General features: G+C 56.0%; 1 protein-coding gene across 3 annotated transcripts in view; it reads right to left on the reverse strand.

Moving 5' to 3' along the window:
• Positions 1-568: 568 nt before the first annotated feature.
• Positions 569-21615, reverse strand: part of KIAA0930 (KIAA0930 ortholog) — a 45940-nt gene continuing 24893 nt past the window's right edge. The window contains exons 2-11 of one of the 3 annotated variants that reach the window (XR_011534688.1): positions 18952-19103; positions 15301-15426; positions 15121-15198; positions 14665-14766; positions 13218-13358; positions 12408-12602; positions 9284-9446; positions 7671-7829; positions 6603-7127; positions 5675-6117 (exon numbers count right to left, since the gene is read on the reverse strand). Coding sequence is in view for 2 of the 3 variants with exons in the window: in XM_070600014.1 (XP_070456115.1) it covers positions 7087-7127; positions 7671-7829; positions 9284-9446; positions 12408-12602; positions 13218-13358; positions 14665-14766; positions 15121-15198; positions 15301-15426; positions 18952-19103 (1157 nt within the window). In the remaining variant the exon portion in view is untranslated. Of the gene's footprint in view, positions 7128-7670; positions 7830-9283; positions 9447-12407; positions 12603-13217; positions 13359-14664; positions 14767-15120; positions 15199-15300; positions 15427-18951; positions 19104-21615 lie in introns of all 3 variants that reach the window. The other 2 variants (XM_070600014.1, XM_070600015.1) reach the window with 2 other exon arrangements.

Here is a 21615-nt window from a genome sequence, read left to right on the forward strand (position 1 = left end):
CCACCCTGGACCTGTCGCAGCAGAACCTCAGGCTGGGGCCTGGCTGGTTGGTTGGTTTTTATTGAGAGAAAATTCACATAGCATAAAATTCACCATTCAAAAGTATACAATTCAATCATTTTTAGGCTATTCACAGAGCTGTGTAACCATCACCCCCCTCTCTAATTTCAGAATATTTTCATCACCCCCCCATCGGGGTTCTAACGGGTGGTCCTGACACACGCTAAAGTTTAAGAACCGCTGGGCTGCATCTGTGCTCCCTTGTCTAGAGATGACCTATGAAATCCCCGTTGGCACATTTCAGGGCAGGAAACAGCAGTGATTATCAGAGTCGCTAGGAACTGTGCCAGCCCTGTACATCCATGTCTCACCCTGCCCTCACTGCCCCTGGGAAGCAGGTGACCCAGCTCTGCAGCTGAGCAAACCCAGCCCGGCCGGTTCGATGACGAGCCTGAGGATGCAGCTCGCCGAGGGCCCAGCCCCGCCCGGCTCTTCCCCGTTGGGCCGCTGAAGGGATGTGTGTGCCCAGTAAAGGACGAACTTCACTGGTTTCCAGAAGTGGCTGGAATCTTTTAAATAAAATCGTTTATTTAAAATATAATCATTAAACTTCACTAAAAACCATGGTTATTTCAAACTGAGTAATCTGTTTTATTAAAGTCAGATTCCAAGATGAAAGACCCTTAATCCACATATAGGAAAGAAAGATCTTGTTAAATCTGTTGGCTTATGTAAAGGCCAAGTCAGGAGGGAATTCAATGAAGCCGTGAGCAAAAAAAAAAAGACATCTTTTGTTTTATCCTCCAAAACAAATATTTTCCCTTCCTCATATAAATTCTCCAGCTGTTCTGTCATTTTAACAATCGAGCACAAAGTACAGCAGTTTACACATTCAACATGTATATATATACAGTGAACTATGGTATCATATTGATTACGTCATTGTACATTTCCCCTCCTCCCAGTATAAAATTCCAAAGGTTTTCCCTTCCAGTCAACATTTCTTTCTAAGCTAGGGCATGACAGTAGTTCCTAAAAGTTCCCCTAGGTCAGAATACAAGAACTGAAACAGCAACATGCCTTCAAGAGCAGGCAATCGATAGGAACGAGGTGCTGCAGGCAGCTCCCTGGGCAGACACTTTTTCCCCCAAAACCTATTAAATGTTTTTCAGGTGACCATTTTAAAAGGCCCTCCTACTTATTTAAAAAAAGGGGGGTTTGATCTAGATGGCAAGGAAGGCGTCTTTCTTATCAACTAAACTGCCTCGTTCATAGCCACCGTCTCGTACAGTCAGCCCTGGGTGCTGCCGGTTCAGAAAATTCTCCTGGCACAGATGTTTCTAATGCAGTGACTGTTTCCAAGAGGTGTCATTTGATGTGATGACCCTCACTTTATGTCTGGATTTGTGTGTGCGTTCCTCTAGACCGCCCTTGTCACTCTGTCGCTCATTTTCTATAACTTTCTAGTGTCTTAGGCCTTACTTGTGCCCATCACCTTGTGACATAACTCACAGTTCACTTGACTGTGGAGAGAAAACCCCCCTGCCTGAGAGGTGACCCCAAGGCTGCTTCCATCAATAGTAGGCTCTGGTTGCATCAGCCCAAAAAATGTGCCAACGTGCTCGGCATCAACTCCATTAATTGTAGAGTTGGGAGGCAACCGGGAGCCAAAGTCCAACAAGCCGTCTTCCAGAAGACCAGCTAGCTTGTTGGAGCCTGCCTAAACTTGAACTTGGGACTCCTAACTTATGTTCTAGTCATTTTTCCACTTCTGTGAGGGCTTTTTATGAGGTTATCTTAGCCCCCGTGGCCGAGTGGGTAAGTTCCTGCGCTCCGCTTCAGCAGCCCAGGGTTTCGCCAGTTCGGATCCTGGGCGCAGACATGGCACCGCTCGTCAGGCCATGCTGAGGCGGCGTCCCACACAGCACAACCAGAGGCACTCACAACTAGAATATACAACTATGTACTGGGGGGCTTTGGGGAGAAGAAGGAGGAAAACAAAAAGGAAGATTGGCAACAGATGTTAGCTCAGGTGACAATCTTTAAAAAAAAAGAGGTTATCTAGAAAAAGGTTGGGAAACTTCACGATGGAAAGGGTATATACTGCTTCAAGGGGGCTGAGAGCTAAACCTGAAACACATCTCCTATGATTTAATTTTGCAAATGCAGCCTCTGACCAAACCACAGCCAGCAGCCCACCAACCCTCTCGCTGACTCCTAGGATGCCAAAGACAGGGCGTGGGGAGGTTTCCGGCAGTCTGCAACAGTTCAAAAAGTGATGTGTGGAAGCTCCGAAAAAAGTATAAGAAAGCTTTGGGGACAAATTAAGGTTTAGTCACTAACTGATCACATTGCTGTAACATCTATAGAGTATTTAATCTGAAACACCCTCACTAAATACAGATTCATCAGAGGAAAAACCAAGAAAAGTAAATTTAATATCCAACATGCAAATCAACTTTTGAAAGAAATGCAAAATCATAAAGCACAGCTAACGCTTGACCACAAGTACTGCTTAGAAATTATTTCTACTGTGTGTGGAAGATGGTTACTGCAGAAGCTGCTGCTGCTGTTTACGGAAACACCACTGACAGTGAGATCCTAATGTATTCAAGGGATGCCATCCTGGTGTTTTTGCTAAAATACATTTTGTAGAAATCACTTTAGTTTAAGCCCCAAAGTAGTGAAAAATCTCAACAGGTTTTCTTTGCAAGTTTAAGTATTCTCATAACAGAAGTCGTTTGGAAACCATAAAAGATTATTATTTACACCTAAATCACCCGACCTTCTACAAAGTGAGGAATGAAAGAATGAGGGTGAGAAAGACTGGGTGCTTCCGGCTGCTCAGCAGAGTTGGAGTATCACTCATTTTTGATCTGCTGAGCTCAGACGGGAACGGCGACAATACAGACGCCCACTGGCTCAGGAAGAACAGAGCACTGTCAACACGAACCCTGTCCACACGTCTGGCTTCCTCCACTTCTGAGGTCCACCCACCATGGAATTCTGACCCCAGCGCCCGGGCCACCTGGTGCTCAGTGACTTGGCTCCTGGGTGTGGTGCCCCAAGGAGCTCTCTAGGGCTCTTCGTCCCAGGGGCTCAGAGACAGGGCCAGAGGCGCCCCTTTCCCACTGAGGATCATGTCAGGGCCCAGTCAGTCAGCGAAAGAAACAAAGAAGGGAAGCCCCGCGTGTACCCACACCCAACTCCCGGAGGTCATCTCCCGAGAGGGCCGGGCAGAACTCTGGCTACCTGGCCTCAAGAGCAGCACTTCCTGACACCTCAAAGGCCACTTGTGTTCAAGCTCGAGGGCCAGATGTTGGCCAGCACTTGCATTTTTATGTCTCTTAGAGTCTGTGTCCTATTAGGGTGGCTACTTTTTAAAGAGAAGCAATTCTGCTTTCTGATGCAAAGAAGAGAGAGCTCGAACAGGAAGAATGCATGTAATATCGAAAGATATTGGTTTTTGAAACTGGATATGAAACTAAATTCTAGCTAAATTGGAAAACTGAACAGAATATATATCAGAGAGAAACCTACTAAGGCTCATTACAAAGCTGGCAGGGTTTCAGTTTGTGTAAGTCTTGAAAGAATTTCACCCAGCAATTTAAAGCCGCCGTACTATGACAATGTCAAATATACTTTTCACGTCAGTCGTCAGCAAACACCAACTGCAGAGGGCCCTCCCTCTGGACTGTCTTTTAATAGAAAACAACTTTTTACTTGATTCTTCCAAAGTTTACTAACTAGTCTATTTGTGATTAAAACATCAAAAATAGATCCTGGTTTGATTCTAGCTAGATTCTTTGGGAATAAAGTCACATGAGGAACACGACTTCATGTCGCTACTCTCATTGTCCCACGTAGATAGAAACCTACAGAATTTCTGATGACTTGCTCACAGGCCTCGCAAAGTCCGGAAGCTAGCAAGGACCCGACTCGTCAGGAAGCCCGCGGCTCCCCAGGCTGACCCGGCCAGGGAATGTTTTGCTTCTTTCTGTTCTCTTCTGACGACTTCTCTGCTACTTAGGTTTTAAATAATATTCTTCCTTTGAAATAATGAGCCCTGGCTGTTTTCAAAGGCAACTGGAAGTTCCAATGAGACACCAGAATAAGACCCAATGCCCCTAACCCTCAGGTACTGAGCGAAGAAGGAATGGAGATGACGTTACCTATCAGACGCCAGGACCACGGCATTTCTCTAAAAGAAAAAGGATAACTTCCTTATTCACGTCCTAGAAAGTGACACTCAGTTTCTTCAGGGGAAACTGTACTTAAATTCCCATTCCCATTGAAGAAACACGCACATGCTCTAGTCATCCCTGCCTTCTACGAGAGACAGGCACGTTTCCAGAGAGATTAAAGACAGCCTTAGAGAAGTAAAAATGGACCAACCCCAGGATGCGGGGGCGCTGGTTTTGGCCCTGCCACTTATCATTCTAGTACTTTGTTACTGATGTCATTTGTCTCTTTGAAAACACCAACCTCAAGGTACCAGCATACTGCCTGGTTACCGAGTGCCTCTAAGCACGTCTGAAATTCAGTATCGGAGGTACCCTGCAGAGGATCTAAAGACTGAGAAAGTTCAGCTCCACTGGACATGGGTCCGTCTGTCCTGGACAGCACAGTGTCATGGCTCAGTGTAGACGGGGGCCAGATGCCTGGGTTGGTCTCCTGCTATCACTGCTTGCTGTTCGATCTTGGGCAGTTCACGTAACCTCTCTGTGGCTGTTTCCTCATCTGTAAGATGGAGATAATGATAGTACCTGAATGTTTAGCACAGTACCCACACATGCTAGGTACTACCTAAGTGTTGGATACAAAACAGCCAAACCATCGTGCACATCTGTCCACATGCTTACAAATGAGGCATGGCCTCTGAGATCCCACGGGTACACACGTTTCTGAGCTCTGCAGAGCATTTCACACGTTACTGCAGCTGGCCCTCAGTTACCCTGCGAGGCAGGCGGAACTTAGGTTTGTCATTTTACAGAGGAGCCTGACTCGCCCAGGGACCCGCCAGGATGGTGGCTGAGCCTCAGAGCTTGGCCGGTTTCTGGCGCCCGTCGGGGGAACCTTCTCGTGCGCCTCACCTCTGAGACCGGGGGTCCGCTGCACTTCTGCCCGTGTCGAACTACCTCATCCTTCCACAAAAGATACATCAGGACTGTATTTCTCCCGAGAACTGGGTTCCAGAGTCTTCAGACCCCAGATGACCAGGGAGAAAAAGTTCCTCAGGAGAAAGCTGTAACTGCGCCCCCTGTACGTGCACTCGGGGACAGCACTCGGCTCCCCTGGAGAACACTCAGACAGCGTCTTGGAACCCTGGGCCGCAGCTCCCTGCGGCTCTGCTCCAACGCCTGGGGGCGAGACCAGGCCCGGGCTGCCCTAAGACACTGTTTTGGAACATGAAATCGTGCAGAGCTGAGATACAGCCGAGCGTGAGTGGGGGGCTGTCAGACAATGCGAGAGTGTTCAACCCCAACTCGGCACACGTCTTCTCGGCCTGGGTGACTATGGGGTCGGGGAAGCACCCCAACAGTCCAACGCCTGACCAAGCAATGCAGAACGGCTGGCGACCGCGCCTGGACCCAGTCATGTACTGGAACCCTGGAGACTTCAGTGAGGTAGGTGGTATCAGCCCCATTTTACAGGTGGGCAAACTGAGGCAGAATGAAATGCAATAGCTCGCTTTTAATAACAGCGTACAAAATCTAGAGAAAGCCCCAAAGTAGTCCTCTGTTCCCGGAGCCCAGTGCAAACCCCTGGAGTGCACAGAATAAAAACAGATGGGAGAACAAGCCCCGCCGATTCCCTTTCTCCCCCAAAGAGGGTCTCTAAACACCAAGAGGAACCCCTCAAATATTCCTGGGGACTTCAAACAAAAGGACATAGAAACAGAGACCCAGCTTACAGTTTATTCCCAGTATGGGAGGGGAAATGCATCTGCTCTCGAGAAGGCTCCTGGTTGGGAGAAGAGCACAACGTGTCATCGCAGACGGAAGTCCTCCTGTCTGGAAGGAGGCCCCAGGCGAGCCCGAGGCTGGACGGCTACTCGCACGCACCGACCAGACCGGCCGCGCGGAAGCCAATTCCTCTTTGCCTCAGTCAGGTGGTCTGAGAAAGGAGACCAGCTTACTCAGTCAAAGGAATTAAGCTCTAGGAAACTAGGGAAGATGAAACTCCCTTCCCCACCCCCGGCCCCCAGAGGGTGGAGGTTCTACCCAGAACCTTCCCGGGAGGATGCCAACCCCACCCCACCATCCACCCTTGCTGAGATCCCACTCTCGTCCGGTCTGGCTACTCAGCCCTCCCATGTGCCCTCAGAGTCCACGTTCTGCGGGCCCCGCCAGCCATGGGCCAGAGTGGGATGTCTCCAAGTAGAGGTGTGTGTGTTGGCGGTGCTCTTTGGCTGGAAGCAAAGGCCATTCTGGCGGGATCGGGGCCTATCTGCCCAGCTCGAGGCCTTTCTGGAAGCGGGCACAGGGTGAGGTATTCCCAGCCCAGAGTAAAACCATCCAACAGCTTGTGTTCCCCATCTCCCCATGTAACCCACTTATAACCAAGTGTAAAGGAGGGAGGACGGACGAGTCGGGACTAACTCAAATGCTGAAGTTCATACAGCATCGCAACATCTTAGGCCATTTTCCTGAAGAAAGGTCGCCAGTTTGACACTGAGCCCCCAGCTGGGTGGTCTCCACCTGCTGTCTGCTGGGACGTGAGCGTCAGGCCAGCAGGTCTGGACACACTCTGGATGTTGGCTGCTCCTTCACTCTCTCTCGTGGCCTCTTGGCATCTCTGGTCCTCTTTGGGTGCAGAGGGCTCTCCAGAGATGGGCTGGGGGTGATGGGTGATGGGGGTGGGTGCAGGGGCAGGAGCAGAGCCAGCAGGGAGGAGAAAGAGGCACTTCAGTTAGGGCTGGTGTTCGTGGAGTCGGCCCTGGCCCCGGGAGTCGAGTGGCCCCGCCTGGCTCTGGCTCCGGCGCTGGGTTGTCACAGAAGACCCCGGTGGCGGTGGACAGGTAGGCACTTGGCAGCACTCCAGGGCCGGGCAGGGCCGGGGGCTCTGCGCGGGCTCCGCACACGGCTAGGTCATCAGGATGGGCTTCTGCCGGACTTCCAGGATGTCTAGGGCGGCAGGACGGGAGCGCGTGAGACAAGGAAGTTAACGCTGAGCGGTGCGGCGACGACAGCTCCACTGATGGAGGAGCCCACACCGAGTAATTACACGCATCTCCTCCTCCAGCCCTCAGGGAACTGCAACGCTGTGATCGCCCCGTCTGATGGACAGGGGGACGGGCTTGGAGCGGCTGCGTGGCCTGGCCAGGCCCCAGCAGAAGTGGGGCTCAGACACCGGCTTGCCTGGCTCTGGAGCCACCGCGTGGCCCTGCTGCTCTGCCCATGAACTGTACCTCTCCCACAAGTGATGCACACCCAGGGGTTTGAAGCCACTCGAGAAGGGACAGCAGGGGCTGCCCAGCGCTGCACAGAGGGCTACCTTAGGGGAACAGGGAGGTCGAGAGCCCTGCTTGGAAACCTACTGATGGGCTCCCGACTGGAAATGACGGGCCGAGGTCAGACACCCCACGAGTGGGCCTCAGGCCAGCAGGGCCCAGGAATCAGGCTGGCTACACAGAAGTGACAGTGGTTTTCCAACTCCGCCAACATTACCTGTTAAGATCCGATGCAGCGGCAAAGTGACGTAGGTTAAGTGTGCATAGAGAAGGAAATTTCCATCTGCTCTGTTCAGCTTCAGCCAGGACCCAACTAGAGACCGCCCTGTGCCAGACAGGGACCGAGACCGCAGGTTGGTGGCATTATGCAGGTCGGCTAGAGGGGAGAAGGCGGGGTCAGGGCCCAGGCAGGGGTCTCCTAGGAGAAGCAGAACACTTCCCACTCCAGGTGACTCCTTCCCAGCCCAGCCCCCCCCTCTGCGGGCCGCTCTACCCTCCAGCTGGAGCATCCCACCCTCCCTGCCTGTCCAGCCCTGCCCCAGCCCTCAGGCCCACACCGCCCCTCGGAGCTCTCCGGGACTCCCCTTCTCTGTCCTGGAGCTCAGCTCTCCTCCACGGGGTCTGGCACATCGCCACATTGTGTTACTTCTCTGCTTCTGGCCCTATCTGTCACTGGAATCAGGCACCATCAGTCTGCAGGGCACAGGGGCCAGCCTGGGATGACCTGTCACCATCACCCAGTCTTACGAATCACCCGGGGAGGCGGGCTGGGTGGTTATTAACGTTTCCTACTGATCTGGAAACAAGTCGAGGTGGGGAAGGCACTTGCCCAAGCTCACAGGAGCAAGTCAAGGCTGGTGCTGGAGTCTCCTGGCCCTGGCCAGGGTCTTGTCCAGCAGGGCCTCTGTCTCATGGCCCTGGAGGCCAGGACCACTCAAGGCCACAGTCCCAGCTCCCCGCCGGGGGCAGTCCATGTTGTCAGTGAATCCTTCCACTCTTTCATTAGTCCAGCAAACATGCATGGAGTTCCTGACATGCCGGGCGCCCAGCTCAGTCGGGAGGACGATGGCATAACACACGCTCAGGCCTCCCAGGCACAGGGTTGACCAGAACCTCCCAGCTTGTCTCCCATCAGCCAACCCTGCCTCCTACGGTCTGTGCTCCGCATGGACCACTGCACGGTACTGTCAACATTCACATCTGATTTTGTCACTCTTGCCCAGAACCCTCTGATGGCTTCCCGCTGCTCTTGGGATGAACGTGGCTCGCACCCTCTGTGTGGCTCAGCGAGTGGGAGACTGGCGGAGATGCTAGGAGGCCACCAGACAGTCAGGCGTGGGCCTGGGGAGGCTGGAGGCAAGGACGCACAGGAGCGCAGGTGAGCCCTAAGGAGACTTCACCGAGCAAGGGGAGACCCTGAGGGACACCCCGACTGAAGGTTCTAGAATGAGGGCCAGCTGGCCAAAGACAGCACTGAGGAGGAGTAACTCAGCAGTCTGAAGCCACAACATGCACGAAGGAACCAGAGAGCTCCTCTCTCCCTCAGCAAGTTTTCTTGCACCCTCTGTGCGGGACAGTCAGCCCACCAGCATCAGAAGTCCAGGACCCTGCAATGGTGTGCAAACCGCCCTGCACACCTCACACCCTGAACACAGAGAGCACAGGCATGGGAGTTCCACGAGGCAGGGGCCTCTGTCTGTTCACGGCTCCATCCCGCCCCAGCCCACGGGCACCCACTCTCTCAATGCAAGTAGATGAATGAATGAACCAAGGGGAGACTGAAGGGGCGCAGGCGGGTGGGCCCTTGGGACATAAAGGGGCCAAGGTCACCTCCGCCGTCGTCCTCCCGGAAGAACTCCTCGCTGTCGTTGGCGGAATGGGACTTCTTCATCTCAGCAATCCGGTTCCGGGGCACCTTCCTCTTGAGGGATGGGGAAAAGAAGGCAGGCCGGTTGTTCCGCTCCGGGGTGGGGGGTGTGCTGAAGGAGGTCACCTGGGAACAAAGAGCATAGTCACCCGAGCAGCCCATGCAGCGCTGGGGGTCCCAAAGCCCACGCATCTCCTGCCCAGACTGAACCAACACAGAGCTCAGGGAGCGCTGGGAGGGAGCACTGAGCGGAGGAGGAGACCTGGTCACTGGCCGTGCCCTCTGCAGGGCTGGCCACGCTGGGCTATGCAGGCACTGGGAGATGGTTTCAGCGTGGGGACGGGCAGAAGGGCCCAGCCGCCAGCTCCGCCCGGCAGGACCCAGGCTGCCCTCTTGTGGGCCTCAGACACCAGTTAGGGGGTTGTTCAAGTGCAAAGCAAGACTGCTGATGCCTCAGCCCAAGCACCTACCACAGAACCCACCAAGCCTTGCCAACCCCCCAAGCGGAGAACTAGCATCAGCCCCATCTGACAAACGAGCAAACTAAGGCAGGACAGCGACCTTGACTTGACAAGGTCACCCAGCAGGGTAGTGGCAAAACTGAGACTGCACCCCAGGTCCTGTGCCTCCTAAGGCTGCGTTCCTCCCCCAGTCTCTTCTCTTGCCTAATATGTGCCCATCCCTCCCCCCAGGCATCCTTTCACAGAAGCACTACGGCTCAGCAGCTCTGTGCTTCCATCGCCTCCTCTCTCTTCTAAACCACACTGTCCGTCAACCAAACGTTCTCCACACCCACCCGGGGCCAGGCGGGTGCAGCACTAAGGACAGACAGGCAAATGACACTGGTCCCTGCCCTCAAGGAGCTCACAGTCTGCTGGGGGCGACAGACTCGGAAAGTGACAACCACAGACTCCATATTGGTTGCTGAGACAGAAAAAGGGAAGCACAGGATACAGGGAAGCACAGAGGCAGAAGGGATCAACAGCCTGGGAAATCAGGAAAGGCTTCCAGGAAGAGACGCTGCTTGAGCTGGGTCTTGAAGGACGAGTAGGAGTTCGCCAGGTGAAGAAGGGGGGGAAGGGCGTTCCAGGCAGAGGGAACTTGGCCCATCTCCTCCCTCCTCCCCACGCAAACAAGAATCTGAGGAACAAGATGAGCTGGGACTGAGACTTCAGGAGCCCCATCAGCCTCCTCGTCACGGCTCCGACATCCACAGTCCCGGCGGCCGCTGGGCTCCAGACGGTCCTCCCACAAGTCAGGGAAGGTTTTTAAAAGATAAAAAACAGACACCAGAAACCACAATACACACAGAATCTGCATTTGTCATGTGCTGGTTACAAATGACCCCCCCTGGAAAAGGGGGACAAGCAACAGTAAGCACAGAGGTGGCAGGGGCCTGAGCAGTCCCCAGGAGGTCAGGCCCCGGCACTGACAGCTGCGTGACCCTGCCAAGTCCCTCCCCTTGACCCCAGGCCTCTCTGATGTTTGAGCCCCGGGCTTTCACAGGCACCATCTCCTCCCCCCATCCACCCCCAATGACAGACGGAGAGCCCAGGCTCTCCAGGCTCAGAGAGGTCTCCCAACATATCTGCACTCACGCAGCAAACAAGTGGCTGGAATTGGCACCCAGGTTTGTCCAGCCCGGAGCCCAGGCCACAGCTTCACAAGGACCTTCACATACAGGTTTTATCAGGGTTTCAATGGGCAATTTAGGACCAGGGAGAAGAATTAGGCTCCTTATCTCAGTAATGACCTCAGAAATATAAACCACCTCTCATTCCAAAGATGAGAGAGGCCTTTGCCTGGAATTCTCACCCATCTTTGCAAAAAATTAGCATTTATTGGTTTTGTTCTGCTTATAAAACACATTCATTGTGGAAGATACAAAACAAAAAAAAGTTATAAAGAAGAGAGAGAAAACCCCCATCTGACTAGCTGGACACAGGCATGGCTAACATATTTTTACAGAATTAAAGGTATAGCAAACACACCGCCCCCATCTCGGGCCATCAGCGGTAATCACTATTTACATTCATAAGTCACCTTCCTGAGAAGGCCAAGAGCAAAGGGTACAGAGAGCAGCTGCGACCTGGGGAGCGCTCCTGAGGCCGAGCCGTGCAAGGGGCGTGCTGTGCAGCGGCTCCCCGAGCCCCCGCACCTCGGGCAACAGCTGTTCTCACCCTGCTTCTGGATGAGAAAACCGAGGCTCAGAGAGGAAGAGACTGGCCCCAGGCCAGGAGCAGCAGGGCCCAGATTCCAGCCCACGAGGTAGCACCCTGAGCCCCTCTCCTGGAGATGGGCTGGGCAAGGCTGCCTCCCTGCCCCCGGGCGCTAACTTACTGTCCTCTTCCAAGACCCACAGCTCTGAGCAGCCCCCTCTAGAAGACCCACGGGAGCAAAGGCCAGGGGCCTGGGAACTTTCTCCTGCCTGCGCCCTGGGCCCCACTGGAGGCTCTGGGAATAGAGCTGCACTGGTCTTGGCTTCCCAGGCCTGGGGAAGGATGGTGGCCTAGAAAACAGGAGGGCTCCGAGGCTCAGTGCTGTCACACGAGAGCCATGGGACCCGGGTGAGCCTGGGTGCCCAGGTCTGCAGAGAGGAATGCTCAAGCCCACCCACAGGGCTGCCGGTGGACTCCCAGCAGTTCAGATACACAACACCTTGTAAACAAGGGGACCCGACAGAGAAGAGATGGGTGGCCCCAGGGCCTCTGAGCTCTCTGGCTGAGCCTCACAGGGCAGGAGGGAGGGGAGCCAAGCTCATCATCACCCCATCTCACTCACCAGGGAAGGCTGGTCACATGCCCAGCTCGCCCAGAAGGTCCACCAAGGCAGGCGCCAGGATGTGGTAAACTCAGCTGGCTGTGGTGGCAGCTCAGGGAGGCAGAAAGAGCTCTGGCCCAGGTACTAACCTGCTGTGTGATCTTGGGCAAGTCACTTGCCTTCTCTGAACCTCAGTCTCCTCACTGGGGGGTGGGGAGCATGGCACCTACCTCACAGGGTGGGGGGATGTAGGGATCAGGGAGACGCTGGGAAGAGGATGTGACGGACAGGAGGCACCACCCCTCCCCCGAGTGGCACTGCCCTTACCCGCTCGTGCATGGGCGAAGCCGGGCTGGAGTCCTCTTCTGTCCCACAGGGGGACGTGTCACCAGTGGACACACGGCTGACCGCCATCTCAGCGTGGCCCTTGCCCTGTGGCCCCTTCATGCGTACAAACTCCATGTTGTTGTACTTGTAGAAGCCAAATGACATCTTCTGTGCCATCCGGGCTGCCACGCTCACCTGCGGATGGGGGAGATGGCCTGAGTCAGCGCAGGGAGAGATGGGCTCTCCCCAGGACACGAGCAGCCAGGATGACCATCCCTCAAGGAGCAGGCCCTGAGGGCTGCCCCCCCACCCTGGGGGAGACCCAGCCCGGCTGAGCTGCCCACGCCCAGCAGCAGGGCGGTGCTGGGATGCTTGGATCCCTGGTGATGCTCCTCTCTGTCTGACCCTCGGCCCACAGCAGGCCCAGCACCAGGCTGGGAACAGAGCCCCAGCCCTTGGGCATCTGAGACCGCCTCCCCTTTCCCCTTCCTTCCTAGGTTTCGAGGGAGGCGAGCCTCTGGACGGGGCCTGGTTGCAGGAGAGCAGCCGTCCACCAGGATCAGTCAGGGGCCGGTTTCAGGAGAGTTTTCACTCAGGGCGGCCCGAGTGGGCTGAGACATGAAGAACGCAACATAAAGCAGGCCCTGAGCCACTTAACAGGGGCCAGGGTGGGCGGCAGGCACTCTGAGGAGGGGCGGTTACAGCACAGAGCCGGCGAGGACAGAAGGGGGGCTGTGGAGTGCCTGCCCCCAGCCCTGGGCAGACAAGGGTCCAGTCCTTGGGAGACCATGGGCCCACCCCTGCACTCACTCGGTTGTCATACACCTTCTTGAGTGCCTCATAGCGGATGGAGCCCTGAAAGATGACCCCTTGGAACGTGTTGGTTTTGTCACTGGCCACCAGCTCCACACAGACCATCTCTCCTTCCCCCACAGTCATGTCACTGAACACCTGGGATGCGACACAAGGAGGAGACGGGGACATTGACTGTCAGCTGCCTATCACCAAAACCACAGCCCAGCCAGCTCCCATCCCACCACCCCCGGTCACTCGCCTAGGCCTGCCAGGGAGGACCGCTCAGAAAGCTCCCATTTTGTAGGTGAGAACACTGAGCCACAGATGTCAGGACATTTGCCCAAGGCCAGGCAGCCCTTCCACCAGGCCACTGAGGCCAGCACAGCAACAGGAACAGCCTCACTGTGGGCAGGGTGGTGTCTAGTGGGGGCGGGGGAGCGTTTCGTAACAATGACTCGGAGACCGGAAGAGGACACACCGCCCAGCTGGCCGTTGGGAGGATGCCCCCTCATCACACTTCCTCATGCTAAGGAGTGAGACAGTTTACAAAGACTGTCCAGTCCACTTTCTAGAATCTTCTTCTAGCTGTGGCTAGCTCTGGCTGTGAGCAACCAGCCCCGCCTGCCACCCTATCGGCCCGCCCCCGAGCTGCAGGCACAGGCTGAGGAGTGCTGACAGAGGGACCGCCTGCCTGAGTCACTACTCCCAGGGGCTGGTGTACAGACCCAGCTTTGAGGTCACATAGACTCCGGCTCCAGTTCGGCTCTGCCATGAACGAGCCGTGTGAGCCTGGGGCGGGCACTGAAGCCCGAGCCTAAGGTGCTTCAAGACACCATCAAACCCAGAAGAGACCCCGAAAGACACACCCTTCCTCCTGAGTCCTCCAGGGCCCTGAGCACCTCTGGCCAGGCCGACAGGGAAGAGTGGATGGGCAGTAGCTGGTGGGGTCGGGATTGGGGTGCAGCCGGGTTCTTCCCACACCCTGGGTTTCCCTGGGTGAGTCACCTTCTCCCTTGGGCCCCACTTTTCCCAACCTTAAAACAAAAGCGTGGCCCAGAAAGCTTCCAAGGCCCCACCCCTCTCTGACACCCTAGGATCCCAAGACGGCAGGGGAGGGGGAGAACGTTACAGAGTTTAATGGCGACAGTAATTGACTCGTCCCACCCAGGCAGCCCTCCCTGTAGGAGTTTACGATGCATTCTCCCACGCACAAGCTCATGTGATCTTTGACTCCGACGGGTGAGTAGGACAGACGACATGACGCTCATTTTACCGATGAGAAAACTGGGGCTCAGAGCAAGGAGGACTCCTCTGCCCCGAGTCAAACAGCAGCAAGAGGGGGCCATGTCTGCAGGAGGCTGGACCCACCCCGCTCCCAGCGCCCTTTCTGGACGGGGGGGGCCTGAGGGAGAGAAGCAGCTCACACTCCCTGATGGGGACGCTAGAGGCAAACGCGGCTCACCTCCTCGAAGCTGTCGATCATGAAGAAGATGTTGGGGTAGCTGATCTTGGACTCCTCCCCCTTGCTGTCCATGGGGTGTTTGCTGGGGGATGCAAACACTTGCTGGAAGAGAGAGTTTAAGGATTACGTGAGGGCCCACCCTGCACCCAGGCTCAGACCCCTCATCTGAGTGGAACGTGTTGTCCAAGGCACAGGTCACCATGGTCACACTGCTCAGAGCCAGGCCAAAGCCAGAGGGACCCCTCTGGAGAATGCTGTTTGGATGACATGGTTCTGCGCTCCTCGCATGGGACATAGGACCCTGGAGCTGAACGCATTTCTGGAGTGAGACCTTCACCTCTGGGGCTGGACGTGAGGAGGACTCTTCTCCCCTAAATAAACACTGGGCAACCAGAGAGCCATTCTGGGCTGAGCTGGCAGTGAGGAGTCCTGGGGGCTCTGGGCCCCGTGGCTCACCTGAGATTTCTTCTTATGGATGTGGATGTCCCCCCCATCAGCGCGTGTGCACACAGCACATGTCACCATGTAGTCCAGCTGGAAGAGAGCACAGCACAGTGTGTGTGGAGGGGTCTGCTGTCCGTCAAGGCCTACCCACAGCCCTCTCCCTGGAGCCCTGCCCCCCACTGCACCCTGTACCTTCTGCAGGATGAGATTCAGGCAGACGCTCTCTTCCCAGTCAATGTCAGGGTCTCCCAGGCCTGGCAGCTTCTTGGAATCCCGCCGGTACACCTCCACCTCCACCTCGGGCTCAGCCTCAGCCAGCTGCGAGGCACAGGGCAGAAGTGAGTCCCAGCCCCGCTGTGGCATCTGGAGCTCTTCTCCCTGACTACTGCACTGGTCAAGGTGTTAACACAGACACGACTCCAGCCTTACCCCTCCATCTCTAGCTATTAGACCCAGAGATCACCAAGAACTGAGCCTCCGAGGTCCCTCGGGCCTCTGCAGCAGAAAGGGGGATCCCAGCAACCTGTCCCACCCATACTGCTGTTCTTCACCCTGCCAACAGACGACCTGTCCACCCAGCCACCCTCCTGCACTAGTGCAGGAAGCACGCGGGTTGCTATGGAGACTGGGTACCAGCTTGCCTGCCTGTGGGATGGGGAGGGGGCGGGAGGCAGCCGGGCTTGCCGCAGAGGCCCCGCAGTGCGCAGGCGCTGAAGAAGGCCCACACTGCGCCTGCGCCTGCCAAGGGCTTCCCTCCCTTTCTGTTCTTTTGAACAATGGGGCAAAGAAGCTGCCTGGGGACAACTCGAGTTTCCCGACTCCCCTTCCTGGGCCGCCCTGCGCAGCCTGGGCCCATGAGCTCTCCTCACATTGCTGCCTGCCCCCTGTCCCCCAAACACTACAGTCAGACACTAAACGACCCACCCTGGCAGGGCACAATGTCATGTGGGTCTAGCACCACCCACCCACCCCCCCTCACCACCACCGTCTCCCGCTCTACATGTGCTGGTCCTTTCACACGGAATGTCCTTGATCCACTGTTGTCCCCTCTCTATCCTACCACACTCCAGCCAGATGCCCCTCCTTCTTTTTGTGGGCTCCCCCTCGCCCCCCGTTCTTCCCACCATCACAGCACCAACCGTTCTGTGTCACTGGCTATGCTGTCTGTCCCAACAGACTGGGGGCTCCACAGGACAGCGCCAGGTCGGAGTCACTTCTGTGCTCCCAGTGCTGGGGGAGGGGCATCTGTACATAGCTCACTGTGTTCAATGGAACATTCTAGCACACAAATAGCCAGATTGCCACAAGCTCCCATGGACTCAGCTCCCCTCCCTGACCTCAACACCCCCCAATCTTCAATAGAGTCTGCACACAGCCGTGCCCGCCTGCTCCAAATTCCTCAGTCCTGGATCCAGGGAACTTCTCCTCCCCCCAAGAAAGAGCTGTGATCGGCCTGTTCTTTTTGCCTCCCCACCTGGCCTCTCCAGGACCATGCAGACCTGACCTCTCCCCTCTCCCGCCTGCCCTCCTGGAGAATTCAAGGCCGAGCTGACTAGAGCTGGGGCCTCTCCTGGCACCGAAATTCAAGGTACAGCTGAGAGTGTCTCAGACACACCCAGTCCTTATTAGAGCCTCTGGTCTCGACAGACTGCCTTTGGAAAAGACTGAGATTTGCACAAAAACATTGTCTGCAATGTGACTCCAGCAGATGTCAACAGGCCAGAGTGGTGGAGGGCAGAGGCCAGAGCCCACAGCCCTGCCACCTCCTAGCTGTCCACCCTTGGGCTGAGGGCTCCCCAGTTCCAGTTTCTCTGCTGGTGAACTGTGGAGGCAGGAGTGCGCGCATCTCCAGAGCCGTGCTGACAGAGGAGAGCATGCCCAGTACGGGGTCACCAGCAGCGAGCCTCCTAGATGCTCACCGCCTTCTGCCAGGGGACTCGCGAGGTCACATCACCCCGAACATCTGGCCTCCCAGGTGTGTGTAACGGCAGGCCTCTTCGACTGTCACTTCTCCAAGTCTTCCTCTTCCCACGCCTTCCCAGGGCCCCAGGTACCATCTTGGTGCCGATGGTCCCGAATCTCTACCTTCGTCCCTGGCACCTCCGCTGAGTTTCTGACAGGAGACCCACTGCCTGGACGACATCTCCATCTGGACGTCCCACAGGCACCTCTGACTCAACTCCCCTCCTCTTGTGTCCCCTCCTGTGATGGGCACCATATTCACCCCGGGCCCAAGTCAGAGACCTGGCTGTCAGGCTGCCTTCCCTCCACCCCGCGCTCAATCATGTGAGGCCGTGCTCGTCAAGCCCACTTCCTTGGCCTCCCTGGCACCATCTGACCAGTCCTCTGCGCCCACCCCCTCCCGGGTTCGGGCCACCACCCACGGCCTCTTGACAGTCTCCTTGCTTCAGCTCTGACCCTCTCCAGTCCTTCCCCCACCCACCGCTCGAGCTTGTTAAACAGAACTCTGACCTCGACCCCCTCCTCAGTTTCTCAGGCTCAGTGGTTCCCCAAGGCTTTGGGGACAAAACCCAAACTCCTGGGCATGACCTTCAGCATCCACAGGATCTGGTCCCTGACCACCTCGCTTCCTTGCTCCTCACCTTTCTCTCCCCAGCCGCACAGAACCGCCAGCACCCACCTGAATGCATGGGGATTTACAGACTTTCAGGGCCACTGTTTGGGCCATCATCCGCCCTGCTGAAGGACCCCTTTTCCCCTTCCTTTAAGACTCATCTCACCCAAGTGGCCTCTGCTGACACTCCCATCCCTTCTGGTCACTGTAGCTACCCCATGTAGTGGCTCACTGTGATGTACTTCTTGGTCCCAATGCGCAAAGGCCCAGTGACAACACACAGTCCCACAGACAGCTGCTGCAGACACCAGATGAACACCAGGGGACCCAGGCCAACCCTGAGTCTTCCTGCATGTCACACAGCCCAGCCAGACTGGCTGTATGGCACCCGCAGGGAAGACACTGTTCTCCTTTGCAGCAGGCACTAGGCCTGTCCCTTTGCAGAAAACCTGTTCTCCAGGTGTTGGGCTCAAAGAGCAGGCCCAGAGCAGGGAGGGCCCCGAGCGCTTGATGTGCAGGCCACAGCCAACAGGCCCCGGCCCTGGGGCCACAGGGCCCTGGACTTGGAGCAGGGCAGCCTGCAAATTCCAGACCTGCCTCCACGGCCCTCCCATCTTTTCTGTGTAAAGGAAAACAATGCATTTCCATGTTTGGCATACAGGTTGCTTCAACATTTTACAAACTGCTAGAGCTTCTGAAGAGCAGAGAAGGAAACACGCAAAGTTTGTTTTAACTCCTCTACACACTTAAATTTAGCGGATGAAACGCCTGAGGCGAGTCACTTCACCCCCGAGCCCTCGGGTTCCTTGTCCTCAGAAAGGGGATAGTAACGCCCGCCCCGTCCAGTTGTCGGCAGGACACTGAAGAGCGCAGCCTGTGTCTGCACAGGGCAAGGCTCCAGAAGTGGTGGCAGCATGACCTCACCAAGCCAGGTCACCCTGTCCGCGGCCAGGGAGGACCCCGGACTCTGGGATCAAACCTCTGCCCTGTCATTTATTTATTCATTACGAGAGGCTGGCCCAATCACCTAGCCTCTGACCTCAGTTTCCTCAAAGGAACGACGGCGACAATCATCAGAGCCTTTCTGATGTGGTGAGGATTACTATCGATGCGCACACATGCCTGCACATCCCGCCACCGACAGCTTGTGTGAGTGTCTGCACACGCTTCCCGGCACCGACCAGCTGCTCAGTGAGCATCCTGTCCCCTTCTCTCAGCACGAGGACTGCGAGGAAGCCCACCGTGCGCGCCAAGAGCAGCCCCCTCACCTTCCTCCCGTCAGCGCCGCTCTCGCTGCCCGCGAACGCCAGCTTCCGGCGCACGTAGAAGAGCATGTCGTCCTGCCGAGGGGCCCACTTCTCCATGAAGTAGGTGGAGAACATCCACGTCCAGAAGACGATGCGGTCGTCCTTGAAGCAGCCTGTGAGGGAGGCCAGAGACCAGGGAGAAAGGACCCGTCACCCTGGCCCTCGCCGTGTGACCTTGGCCAAGCCCCGGCCCCCACTCCCGCAACCTGCATTTCTGATCAGAAATCCACCAGGGCTCTGTGGCGTTCAGAGCCGCCCTCCCTCCCCACCGCCCCCATGGGGCATCCGGAGAGGCTGGAGGACGCCTCCTGAGAGGCCCAATTCCTCCACCCATGGTGGCCCCAGCTCCCAGCCCCCAGCGGAGCAGGCGGACTCCAGCCCAGGGATGAAACAGCAGCTTTGGAGGGAGAGGAAAGGCCCAGCGTCTGGGCTGGGAGCAGGAAGGGCTCCGGAGGGGAGATCCATCAGGCTGGCACCACACTCAGCCAGCATCCCCCAGGCTGAGGCAGTTCCCACAAGAATGCAACTTAAAGGAACAGCTGCCCTTTGCCCACCAGCCCCCGCTACAGGCAGAAGTCCACACCCACCCTCACCCCCGCGTGCGCGCAGGCTTTCAGCACACCAGACTCATTCTAACTTGATCTTCATGGGGACTCTTCTTTTCATTACAAATGTATTTCTTTTTTTTTTTTTTAATCTTTTTTTTTTTTCTGCTTTATCTCCCCAAACTCCCCCGTACATAGTTGTATATCTTAGTTGCAGGTCCTTCTAGTTGTGGGATGTGGGACGCCACCTCAACGTGGCCTGACGAGCGGTGCCATGTCCGCGCCCAGGATCCGAACCCTGGACCGCTGCAGTGGAGCGCACGAACTTAACCACTCGGCCACGGAGCCGGCCCCACAAATGGTATTTCTTTATGATAAATAATTCTTTCTCATAATCTTTCCCGCACAAGGAGAAATAGCCCATAGGCTCTGGTAGGAAAAACCTGGGTTTCTCCAGTTCTGCCACTTGCTGTGTGACAGCAACCAAGCAGCTTGGCCTCTCTGATCCCCAGGTTCCTCACAGTGAATGCAGACTCACTGAGACCGTGAGTGTGAAGAGCCCATACCTGGCACAAAGCAGGATCAACAAAGGTGGGCTTCCTCCCTTTCTAGACAGATCCCATTAAATTTCAAGATATGCCACAGACCTGTTTCTTAAAAACTCAAAACATTAAATTGTTGCTGGTTTCTTTCTTTCCTCTCCAGAAAATACTTTATCACTGTGACCTAGTCCTCGTGCTTTGATGCTAGAAGGACCTGACCTAATCTCTACCCTTAGAGACAGGGAACCCAGAGGGCCGGTGGGTGCCAGCACACTCCCTCAGCCTCCCAGGCAGTTCCGTGGCCAGAACAGGACTGGCCAGGTCCCCTGACTTGCAGCCCAAGCCCCCTCCTCCTGGGGGTCGGCCCTCAGGCTCTGGAAGACTGAGTCACATGCAGAAAATCCCAGCCTTTATTTCAGCCACGCCCCTACCAAAGAACCAGGGCTCCAAACTAGCTCCTGCCCTCTGCCCTCTGCCCTCGTGGGCAGCCTGTGGCCCACCCCCTCCCACACCGTGCCTGGTTCTCAGAGGGAAGAAAACAGAAATGGTCTTATTAGTCCGCGGTCCAGGTCAGCCAGCCTGACTGAGCAAGCTGTCAGCCTCAGGGGGCAGCGGCCAGGAGAGCCAGCGGACTGACAGCCAGCACCCAGGCTCCCAGGCACCAGGCGGAACCAAAGACAGCGTCTGCATCACTCTGCATCAGCGCTTTGAAATCCCTGCCACACTTCTACAACAGGCAACGCCCAACTCATGCCACCACAGATCCCCCACAAAATCCAGCACAGCTGCTATGTTATTTCTGGATAAAACTCCAACTCTCCCCGTACGTTTGTTTTCCTTCTAGCTTCCTCTGAGCCCAGAGTCCAGCAGAAGGTCATTTAGACTAAATGCTCAAAGACTGCCGGTGCCGAATGCTTCTTGGTCCCGCGGTGGATACAGAAGCAACTCTGGCCATGACAAGCAGGGGGTCGTGGCTCAAAATCCCGCCACCTGCCACAGGGAGGCCAAAGTGCACCCTCAGCGGCCCTCCTCGAGGCAAGCACTGCCCTTCCCCGGCGATTGCTTTTTATTCTGCCAAGAGAAGTAACCCGGTGGTAGGACCTCGGGCTCCCAGACACCAGCGATGATGAGGACAAGAGCAGCGGCTATGAATTGTTAAGCATTTGCCACACGTTGAGCATGGGGCAAAGAGCTCTCACAAACTCTCACCGGCACTCCATTGTTACGGCCCCCCTTCACAGAGGAACTGACTCAAGCGGCTGAAGAACGCGCCCAAGTTCACAGAGCTAGAAACTGCTAAGTCCTCAGAGCTGTCAGACCCGCACTCAGGCTCTTGGAAAACACGATGTGCCATGCTTGCTCGGCAACCTGGCGAAACGAAGGAACCAGATAATTAATACGAACTGTTTAGCAGGCAGCGGGCACGCCCTGGGAGCACAATAAGTAGGGGGCGTTCTCGGGCCGGCGGGAGGATGCAGAGTCTGGTTTCAGGAGTGAAGTGCTGGAGATGGCACAAAATAACACACCAATTTGCTCTT

Source organism: Equus przewalskii, chromosome 29 (genome assembly GCF_037783145.1).
Source record: "Equus przewalskii isolate Varuska chromosome 29, EquPr2, whole genome shotgun sequence".
Classification (NCBI taxonomy): domain Eukaryota; kingdom Metazoa; phylum Chordata; class Mammalia; order Perissodactyla; family Equidae; genus Equus; species Equus przewalskii.